This window comes from Podarcis vaucheri (genome assembly GCF_965113315.1).
Source record: "Podarcis vaucheri genome assembly, chromosome: 16".
Lineage (NCBI taxonomy): Eukaryota > Metazoa > Chordata > Lepidosauria > Squamata > Lacertidae > Podarcis > Podarcis vaucheri.
This window is the reverse complement of record NC_138754.1, coordinates 7,685,523-7,696,989: the sequence shown is the minus strand read 5'-3', so window position 1 is coordinate 7,696,989 and position 11,467 is coordinate 7,685,523. Positions and strand designations below refer to the sequence as shown.

The window sequence follows — 11,467 nt, the reverse complement described above, 5'->3', positions numbered from 1 at the left end:
GTAGCTAATGGGAATCCTGCTCAGAGTAAACCCATTGTAATAGACGTGGCTAACTCTAGGTCACTGTGTTTTAGCAGGGGCTGTTCTGGGTATAAGTTGGCTTCATAGGACCCATGGAAATTATTTGAACCATTGCAGCAGAAAATGCACCCAGCACGCATATTGCACAAGAATGCATGCTGATTTGAGAAACTCCAGGCCCCACCTAGATCCACAAAACAGTTCAACCACAATATGATCCATGCATTCGAAGAAAGCAATGTTGCACAGTTGGTGTGAACTTGATGCTACTAAATGATGGACGGTGATTCGACACAAGTTGCAGGGAGGGAACCCCAGCCCCCAGAGGAAGATCTTAATCAGATATCTTGAAGACAGGGTGGTCAGGGTTAATGGGTGCAACTGGGGAGTGACAGTTGAGAAGGAGCAAAGATTTCATAAGTGGGGGGGGGGGTGGGAGCAGAAATCTAGATGGGGTATAAGAGGTGGGAGTGATTTAGGGCTCTTCATTCAACTTTGGCGCATTCGAACTCTCTTGTTCACCACCACCAAGGTAAGCTGAAGACTATGAGAAGCTTTCTTGTGTTGTTGTTGGGTTATACATTGGACATAAGGTGATAAATCTTCTTGAGATTATCAGCTAGGGCAGGGATGAAAAACTTGTAGTTTTTCCAGATGCTCAGGATTCCAAATCCCACCAGCCCCAGCCAGCATGGTCAATGGACAAGGATGACAAAGTCCAGCAACCTTTGGAGGATTGTAAATTCTCCATCGTTGCAGCTGCTCCTGCTCAATTCAAGGTGCTCACATTGGTGTTTAAAGCCCTGGATGTCTCACTCCCTAACTATCTCGAGGGCTGCTGTCTCCTTCCATACAGACCTTCTGAGAGTTTCCTCAACCCTCTGGAGCAGATTTTTTTTTTTGGGGGGGGGGCGGAAATGGAGAGCTGAGGGAAACAAGAAAGGAAAAGTTCTGTTATGCAAGTGGAGATTCTTGTGCTAACAGAATAACTTGGAGGTGTCCAGACCAAGATATTTAAGAGTATCACCGGCAGCATCTATAGATTTACATTTAACAACAACCATTTCCTTGCACTCTGTTGCACTAATGCATTATGAAAACTCTCCATTTCTGAAGAAAACAGTTCCAAGGCTGTCCACTCTCTCTGCCCCTGGCTGTATTAGTCAATTTAACCATGTTTACTAGGTCTCCAGATTTTGCATATCCACTTGAGATACTTATCTTTCTATTTTTGAGTTTTTCGAGTTTTGACAGATAGTTAGGCAGAAAGCATGTACCACCCTTTCTATTTTTCAAGGGAAAAAAGTGCCGGAACTCACCATGAATACTTCACTTGTTCTCTTATAATGACAATGGTGCCCCCTTGACTTTTGCTGAGTTCCAGCTCAAAACCCCGCCTGTGTATTGCAATTTATGGCCAGATCTTTAACCAATTAAAAAACAAAAATAACACAAAGGTCTGTTGGGAGTGCCCATCCTGGGGTTATTTCCAGTGCTTTTTTCCTGGGGGTACACAGGGGTACACATACCCGTAAACATTTTTGAATCTTGTTTTGGCCTCATTGAGGAACAGTATTTAAATATGAGTAGGGAAATGAGAATACCCCTAAACAATTTTTTTAAAGAAAAAAAAGCACTGGTTATTTCCATTTCCCTTATTGTATCATGGCAAAAATACATTCTTTTAAGGTGGTTTGCAATACATGTTGCATGTCTGCAGTAGAAACTTGGGTAAGTAGATAATGCAATTGATCAATACGTACGTAGTTGTACGTGTAAGCCATCTGAACACTTAAACGAGCTAAATAAAAAATAGAATTCAAATGGAGAGCTGTCCTGTGTTAGGTAGGTCACATGGACACCTTATTCTTGATCCTGAAGAATCAGAGTTGGAAGGGACCCTGGGGATCATCTGGTCCCAAGATGGGGATCAAACCTGCAACCTTGGTGTTATCAGCAGCACGCTCTAGCCAACTGAAATACCCAGGCAGAGTCGCTCATGTGTTCCTATTAATTCCCAGGTTGTCACCAGAAGCCCTTCGAAATGTCCAAACCCAAGACTCAGTTGCAACAACTTATTGAACAATACATAGAACTCTACCACAGGTACTCTGGGAATTCTGACAGCCTTGACAAGCAGGCATTTAAGAAGATGCTGGACGAGCAGTTTCCTGACACTGATGAGGTGAGCGGGAGATAAGAGGAGGCAGGGGCAAATTCTGGCCACTCAAGGCCCTGGGTCACCCATTGGCACCAATGTTCAGGGTTCCTTTGGCCACGTTAAGAGGGGGAGGGGTTGAGATCTCACCAGGTCTCTGCTTTGAAGGATGCTCAGCATATCCAGGGATGGGCAGATATTTTCAGTCTCTTCAGTCTTAAATTCCGTTCTCCCCATTTGCGCTGCATTTTTTGAAAAATATTTATTGTAATCCTTTCCTATTAAATACATTTTTGTAAGCAATTTCCCCCAATATGCACATTTTTGCAAAGCACCTTTCTCTAATATGCTGCATTTTTGTTTGTTATTATTGCATATATATATATATGCACACTTTGTGCATATTACTTGGCTGGGGAAATGCAACAATCACATCTGAAGTCTTCTCTCCTCCATTTTCCCACCCCCAACACTGCAGTCTCCCTTGAAGCAACAAAAGAGAGACCAGCTCTTCCAGGAGGCAGACATAAACAAGGACGGCAAACTGAGTTTTGCTGAAGTGGGACGCCTGGTTGCAAAATTCGTTGCTGAAACTCATGAGAAACTGCGCAAGTAAGAAGGGCATCCCCTTGGCCACTTGAAAAATGGCCCAGCTAATCCTCCAGGAGACGTCAGAGGAGTGTTTGATACTAACCTCCCAAATATTCACAAACCCCTATCCCCATTCACTATCTTGGAATGTAATGCTTTGGCAACAGAATAAGAAATAAACATTTAACTTGGAAATCATTTGGTGTCTTATTTCAATTTCAGTCTGACAAACTGCTGTCTTACTGGCTTTTCTATATTCAATCTCTTTCCTGGGAGACTATGGAAGATTAGCTTCTTCACACACCTCCTTCCATCTTAGAAGTTCATTCCCATCTAGGCCGAGTATTTGAATTTCCCAGGCATAGCCGGAATTCAGACGTCAGAAACAGTGTCCAGGAGGAAACCACTGAAATGTCAGAGTGTATGGCAACCCATGTCAATTTGGGCGAATTTAATTTAAAATAGCTCAAAAACTTCCTTTCGGTTTTGAGATCTTGCAAAACTAAAAGCTTAACAAATCCCCCTCCCCAAAACCCCCCCCACAAACTTTTTCTGCAATATGGCAACCCTACTATACCTAGAAGCAACGCTTGGTGTGATTGTTGGAGTGTTGGAACCAAGAGCAGTGGTGCAGTATTTGGGGGTGGGGAGCACAGGGCCAGTCGCCCCAGGAGCAAAATTGTTAGGGGGCATGAAATTTCAACACCCAGTGCTGCCTCAATACAGCTTTGCGCTTCCATTCCTGGGCTCCACTGAAAACGATGCAAACCAAGAAGGGACCTTTCCAGACAATGGAACGACTCTTCTTATCTCTACGGCTGCAATCTCTTGGTTGATGTGGACACTGTTAGGCATCTGAATGCGTATGCGTATTCCATCTCCCTCCCTCCCTCCCTCCCTCCCTCCCACTCTGCATGGCCCTGTGTGCTGGCAACCCATGTTATGCCACTGCCTGAGAGTCCATGGTTCAAATCTCCACTCATCTATGAATCTTTGTGGGTGTGATTTGGGGCACTCACTGTCTCACTGGGCGAAGTATAAATAATAAATTATTATTATTATTATTATTATTATTATTATTATTATTATTATTATTATTTAATTTCGTCTGCCATTCCTCCTTTGTTGGTTACTGCTCCCTCCCTCCATTTCTGAGCAGCTGGAACCAGATCCAAGAACTGGCAGAACCAACAAATTCTAGTTTTGTCTCCATCCTCGTTCTCCTTACTGACATCCCCAAGGGCAACACTGACACCTAGAGAAGAGGCAGTTGACAGGCAGGAGAAACCCCAGGGCTGGTTGATAGTAAGAACACAAGTAGACTCCTGCTGAGAGCAGACTGGGACCTGGCAGACCAGGTTTCAAGCTCCCAGTCTGCTGTGAAGCTCTCTGCATGTGACCTTCAATATCTTGAGTCCCCCTTCCTATCAGCGCACAGAAAACACATTGATTCTTCAGGCACACAGTAAATACATTTCCTTTGCTCATAATAACCGAGTTAGACATAACAATATGGTTAAAATCAATGCCACACACACAGGAAGAAGGAGAACTTGTAGATCATAAATTATTATTTTATTCCCATTTTAATAAATGTAATGGTGCCTAGGGGTAAGGAACCAGCCGAAATGGGTGTAGAATTGGGGGTATTTGCCACAGTTCTAGACAGTGCTTTTTTCCCTGGGGGTACGCATACCTCTAACCATTTTGTGAATCCAAGTTTGGCCTCATTGAGGGGCAGTATTTCAATATGGGTAGGAAAATGAGAGTACCCCTAAACTTTTTTTTTAGGAAAAAAGCAGTAGTTCTAGACCTCACAGAAAGCAGACCTATAAGGAGTGCCTCACAGTGCCAACTTGAAATTAAAAAATGTTGGGCCCAGGTAAGCCCCACCCTGCAGAATCGATCACATGTCACAGCGCATGCAGACCATTTGAATGGAAATGCCCATCGACTTGGGGTGCATGCTGGCCCCTTCACATATTTTATTGGGGAGGCAAAGGGGCCTCACCCCCTAGGAGTTGGTTCCTTCTTCCCAGGGCTGGATTTAGGTTTGATGAAGCCCTAGGCTGCTGAAGGTAATGGGGCCCTTTATATGTCCAGCTGTCCTTTGCCAACAACAAATTGTCACTGTTTTTTGTGTTGAATATAAAGTGGTGCCCCGCAAGACGAATGCCTCGCAAGACGGAAAACTCGCTAGACGAAAGAGTTTTCCGTTTTGGAGGTGCTTCGCAAAACGAATTTCCTATGGGCTTGCTTCGCAAGACGACAATGTCTTGCGAGTTCCTGCTGGTTCCCCCCCCTTTTTCTAAGCCGCTAAGCCGCTTATCAGCTGATCCGATCAGCAGATAAGCCGCTAAAAGCCACTAAAAGCTGCTAATAGCGCTAATCCGCTAATCCGCTAATCCGTCAATGGGCTTGCTTCGCAAGACGAAAAAACCGCTAGTCGAAGAGAATCACAGAACGGATTCTTTTCGTCTTGCGAGGCACCACTGTATGCTATATGGTAACTTATGGACCCAATAGATATCTAAAGCCATTTGCACATGTTGTCCATGCAGAATGTAGGCACCCTATATATAGAAATGAGCAAACCAGTGATATTTGAGGGAGCAGGCTAGCAGGCGGGGCTCATCACTTACATTATAGGTGTCACGGTCTGGTTCACGGGTGATCAAAGTCCTGGGCTGGGGATGTCAGGACCGGGGGCAAGATGGCAAGGTGGGAGCAAGAATGGGAGTCCAGAAGCCAGGAGTCAGGAAGCCAAGAGTCCGAGGGTCAGAGAGTCGGGAGTCAAGAAGCCAATGGTCTGAGGGTCAAGAAGCCAGGAGTCAAGAAGCCAAGGGTCAAGGAGACAAACGCAGCAGGGCAGGGAATGCTGACCTTATATCCTTCCTGGCTCTTGCCACCAGGTGCTGTGAGTTACCAATTGGCCTCACCTGTGCGGCCCCACCTTGCCTCTTCAGAACAAACTTAGGAAGGTCCCTGTCCTGCTAAGTCCTACTGGTCCCAGGGCCTGGCTCCTGCACGCACACCTGACAATAGGAGCCTACACAACACAAAACACGGTTGCTGTATGCTGTTTTTATTTTATTTGTTTTTTATGCTATATTTTGGAAATGTACACCCACTCCCCCCCTTTAATTTTTTGGGGCCCCCAAGAGAGTGGGGCCTTAAGCTATAGCTTGTTTAGCTTATACGTAAATCTGGCACTGCTCCTGTGCCTCACAGGGCATGTAGATGTGGTGCTGGTAAATGGCAGGCCATGTCTGGCCAGGACTTGCAGGCAGGAATGTCTACCCAACCCTGAGTCGTGCTGGTGCATGAATCAAGTGAAAACAACACCCCAAAATGCATCGTTGATGAGCTAAGCTGTGTGCAGAGGAGGGTGACAAAGATTACAAAGAGCCTGGAAACCAAGTTTTATGAGGAACGGTTGAGGGAGTTTGGTATGTTTTAGCCTGGAGAAGAGAAGACTGAGAGGGGATGTGATAGCCATCTTCAAATATTTCAAGGCCTATCTCATGGAAGATGGAGCAAGCAGAGGTTGGATGGTCACCCGTCAGGGATACTTCAGTTGTGATTCCTGCATTGCATGGTGTTGACCTCTGTGACCCTTGACATCCCTTCCAGCCCTACAATTCCTATTGGGAAAGATGCTCGGCCATAATATGTGCGTTAGGTCAAACTGCACTCAGCAATGGGTGTATTAGGAGAAATGGAGATGGGTTTTCATGGGGGCTTCAGCAAACAAATAAATCACCCACTGATGTGGAAATATGGTATACAGAACGCAAGACTGGAGCAATGAGGAACTGGAATTGGTAGATAAGCCCATCCCTTGTTGCAGCCAATAGTTGTTCTTGCCTCAGAGAAAGCCTATTGGCATGAATAGACATGAATGACTCAGGTCTATTCACTCCAGTAGGTTTCCACAGAGTGTAAGTTGGTTGCACATAACCCACTGAACTCATTTCATCACAGCTGCAAAAATTTTTACTCAGCATGAAAGGTTGCACAACGGTTGGTGTAGCTTCCAAGAAGCCCCAGGGCCACCTATGCTCTCAGCAGCAAGCCGTTTTAATTAATTTATCTTCATTACATTCTAGGAAGCATAGAAAGAAAAAATATTGCGGCTGCCGAAAGTATGTTATACACTTGAAAGAAACGGACTGACACAACGTAAGATGGGCAGCTGATAAAAAACTGAAGAAAAGCACCATAAAGAGTAGGAAAAATATATATATCACACACACACACCCTACCACTGCAGTGTATCACATATCCACCAGGCAGGTAAGCATGTTATTCATTCTCCCAGGATTGATGAGTTAAAAACAAATTACAAAATTTATACATAAAAATTCAAATGTATTTTACTGTTTTAGAAATATATCACATGAAAAGGAAAGGTGTGCCTACATCAAATAGAACTTATTGTCTAGCGGTAACAGGGGTTCATAGAATTGCAGAGTTGGAAGGGACCCTGAGAATCATCTAGCCCAGCAGTTCTCAACCTGTGGGTCCCCAGATGTTGTTGGACTACAACTCCCATCATCCCTGACCACTGGTCATGCTGGCTAGGCATGATGGGAGTTGCAGTCCAACAACATCTGGGAACCCATTCTAGCCCAATCTCCTGCAATGCAGGAATACAATGCAGCTGTCCCATATGGGGATTTAACCTGCAACCTTGGTGTTACCATCACTACGCTCTAACCAGCTGAGCTACGCTGATTTTGCTCTTCAGTATTAGTAAATGCTATAAACTCAGACCACACCACAGTAAACATATCTTTCTCAATCTGACCCTGTACCGTAGGAGCAGGGCCGTCTTTTAGCATGTGTGCCACCGTGGTGCAAAGATCCGCCGAGTGCCCCAAAATTGACTATTATTGAGCTTTTTTTGGGAGGGGGAAGCCACAGTTGTTGACCTTTTTTCAGGGGGTGTAACGACGACACAGTGGAAGAAACTACTTACTTTTGTTTCCTGACTCATTGGGAAATATTTGACGCTACATAGTAACGGAGTGATGGGGGTGGGTGGGAACTTTTGCTCCATTGCTTTCACTGCCGCCGATCAAGAGGTATACAGTAGGTATACATTTGGCACCCACCAGAATTCAGCGCCCGAGGGCGCTGCACCCCTTGCACCCCCGGGTAAAGACAGCCCTGCATTGGAGCCAACTCCTAGGTTGAAGGGCGTTACCATTCAAATGGTGTGCATGCACCACATCATGCAATTGTTTCCTGCTTGGCAGGGGGTTGGACTCGATGGCCCTTGTGGTCTCTTCCAACTCTATGATTCTATGATTCTATGATTATGTGGGGCGGGGTTTACCTGGGGCCCACCCCAATATTTTATTTTGTTCAGTATTTTTATTCAACCCTGCTCTGTATAACCCTCAGCTTGTTTGTTAATTTTCCTAAAAGCACATTGCGCAGTCCCATACCACTTGGTACCAGTTTGACAGTGTAGTGCCTGAGAAATATTTTCAATGCCTAACTATGGGCTTATCCACACTTCCCTTTTGCCCAGATCTGCGCTTAGAAGCTCCACATCAGAGCGTTTTGTTTTTGCCCCTCAGCTTCTGCCGAAAACCTGCTCTTTAGCATTCCATCGGAGCAAACTTCAATTTGGGTTTTCCGTTTGCTCCGATTGAGCTTTAAAGAGTGTGTTTTTGTGGGGAAAGCCCTGGTAGCAAAAAATAAAGGGTGCTTGGAGATGGAGCTGTTAAGTGTGGACCATGTCTGGGAAGAGTGGAGGAAAACTAAGTGTGGGTAATAATAATAATTATTATTTGTACCCCGCCCATCTGGCTGGGTTTCCCCAGCCACTTTGGGTGGCTTCCAACAAAGATTAAAAATACATTAAGTCCTATAATGCTTCTTGCAGCTTGTAGGAGATGTCCAGCATGCTCCTTACTGCGTAAGTCCATGTTGCCTTCTGTAGAAAAACGCAATAAAACCAACTGTGGTTCAATCTGTCGCCTTGTTGTTTTATTCATTTCGGTGAAAATGGATAACCTTTAGGCAATCCCACCATGCATGGAAATAAGTAACAAGAGTGGCATCTTCTCTAACAGTTTGGTGAGGATCCTGGGTGAATCACTACGAACCTTCTAGGGGGCCAAACTCCACTGATATATTAATTTCAAAACCCATTTCTGGTTCCTCACTGAAACCCAATTGAAAGGAGGCTTCACCCAGAGCTTGTTCCATTGATCTGACTCATTTCTTGTTCCCCTTTGATATTTTTATAAGAATCTTAAGAACCTACAAAGGACCTTCACAAGATTCCACCCTCCTCCACTTCATTATCAGATATTGTTATTTCTTTTTCCAGAAAGGAAGAGTTGTCTACTGGCTCCTTTTTGTGCGGAAAAAACCAGCCGGCTTTGTCGGAGTTTTACAAAGCTTTCAAAAGGATTGCCTCACAGGCTGTGCAAACAAGGTGCTGGAAAATGACAGAGCCTGACCGGCCGTAGCAGGGGGGAAAAACCCTACAGCGGTGTGCAGCTGAAGGAAGAACACAGATATCTTAAGCAAGAGGTGAGTGGTGCAAGAGGGAGATGGCCTGAGAAGGATCAAAGGTTTTGCAATTAGGGTGGGTGGGAGCAGGGATCTGGACAAGGAGTATAAGAAGAGGGGCTGTCACAGAGCTCACCACCACACCTTGGCTCATTCTAGCTCTCTCGTTGATCACCGACCGAGGTAAGCTGGAGAAGAACGGGAGGCCTTCTCGTGCTGTTTTCAGGTTTTAGCTTTTGCATTGGACGTTGGGTGCTAAATCTTTTTGAGAATAGTAGCTTGGGCAGGCAGGTATGCAAAACACGTGTCTGTCTGTCTGTCTGTCTGTCTGTCTGTCTGTCTCTCTCTCTCTCTGTGGATACCAGCTGCTGTTGGACACCAACTCCCAGGCCTTCCCATCTCTAGATAGTCCTCCATGCAGAGAGCATGTTAGAGAGGAGTATTTCTCCTAGACGGACGTGGTGACATTGATGGGCTCTATCTTCCATCATTCTTGACCAATGGCTATGCTGGCTGGCACTGATGGGAGGTGAGCCCATCTGGAGGGCACCATACTAGCTACCCTGGCTCTAAGGCAGGTTTCCCCAAACTATTTCTCGCCAGCTGTTTGGCACTGCAACTCCCATCAGACCTAACACTGTGGCCAATGGCCAGGGATGATGGGAGCTGAAGTCCAAACAATGGGAGGACACCTGGTTGGGTTAGGCTGTCTTAGAGCAGAGGCAGTCGTTTTGGTTCTCTCCAGATGTTGCTGAACTCTGACACTCATCAACCTTGAGCATGGACCATTGACCACTGGAATTTGGAGGTTCACCAAATTGACTCTGTTTGCTCAATGGCAGCCTTTCTCTAACCTGGCGCCATCTAACTGTTTTGGACTACAACTCCCATCTGCCCTGACATCATGATCCTTGGCCAGAGCTGATGGGAGGGAGCTGGATTCCAAAACATCTGGAGGGCAGAAAGGCTGTCCTAAAAGGATTCAGATGGACACCTAGCAGCTGGTGTGAAGAGGTTATGTTCTCCTGATTATGTTTCCTTACTAAGCTAGCATTCTCTGTATTCTCTTGTCTTGAGCAGATTCTTTCCAAAGTGTAGGAGAATAGTAGAAGCTAATTTTGGTGGCAGCAAATGGGGAAGAGGGGAATCTGAGATGCTTTGCCTCATGACCCCAAATACCTTAGCTCAGGTGTGGGCAACCTGTTGCCCTCCAAAGGTTGCTGAACTAGAAATCCCATTATCCCTGCTCATCAGCCATGCTTGCTTTTGGACTCCAAAACATCTGGAGGGAGAAGAATTCCCTACACCTGATTAGCTGATATTGGAAACTTGACACTTTCAATTTGAGAGGGTGTGTGTGTGTTTGTGTGTCAGGCAACAAAATGGCTGGACTTAGCTTTGGTGTGAATTCAGAAATAAGGGTACGTCCACCAGGGGTGTTTTCCAGATGTTGAGAGAGACAACTCAACACGTGTGTTTTTATTTCCATTTCATTTACTACAACACCCCAAAATTTCATTATTTTAAGACAAGCCCAAAATATAAATTGCACGTCTGCATTAGAGAATTAAGCAGCTTTTAAGTAACTTAAATGAACAAGTTAAGTAATAAGATTCAAATTATGTAGGACTCTATTCCTGACCCAGCAGGGCTCCTCTTGCGTTTTTAAGAGTGAAGGAGGTCTCTCATCTTCATGGCCTGACTGTGGACTTCCTGGTGGAATCTGATAGGGTTCTTCTTATGTTCATATGTCTATCTAGGTTGCCAACCGAAAACCTTCAAAATGTCCAAGTCCAAGACTCAGATGCAAGTCATGGCTGATCAGATGATTGACATCTTCCACAAGTATGCTGGGCAATCTGACACCCTCGACAAGCAGGAGTTCAAGAAGATGATCCTTGAGCAGTTTCCTGACTGCGTTGAGGTGAGGTGGAGAGCAGAAGGGCATGGGCAACTGCCGGGCACTTAAAGCCCAAGCTGGCACATTGGCATTAAGGTGCAGGGGATGTTAAGATGGTGAGAGACTAGCGTCTCCCCAAGACAGTGTTTTGAAGCATGTTCAGATGAAAGCAAAGTTTACTTAGGGATGAGTGGATATGTCCATTTCAGTTCCCCTCATGTCCTCCTTTCCCAGTCTGAAATTCAGTTCTCCATACAGCTTTTAAA

The 11,467-nt window shown here is 45.3% G+C and overlaps 2 protein-coding genes across 3 annotated transcripts in view; both read left to right on the top strand.

Moving 5' to 3' along the window:
• The first annotated feature begins 705 nt into the window (after positions 1-705).
• On the top strand, positions 706-2,965 carry LOC309520649 (protein S100-A12-like). The gene is made up of 3 exons (XM_082202652.1): positions 706-759; positions 2,043-2,206; positions 2,658-2,965. The coding sequence occupies exons 1-3, from the start codon at positions 720-722 to the stop codon at positions 2,793-2,795; spliced, it is 342 nt and encodes a 113-aa protein (XP_082058778.1). The 5' UTR covers positions 706-719; the 3' UTR covers positions 2,796-2,965.
• A 6,121-nt stretch (positions 2,966-9,086) lies between these two features.
• LOC309520895 (protein S100-A12-like) overlaps positions 9,087-11,467 on the top strand; it is a 3,768-nt gene continuing 1,387 nt past the window's right edge. The window contains exons 1-2 of one of the 2 annotated variants that reach the window (XM_082202861.1): positions 9,087-9,322; positions 11,062-11,225. In XM_082202861.1, coding sequence (XP_082058987.1) covers positions 11,085-11,225 — 141 coding nt within the window. In that variant the 5' untranslated portion in view covers positions 9,087-9,322; positions 11,062-11,084. The other variant, XM_082202860.1, reaches the window with a different exon arrangement.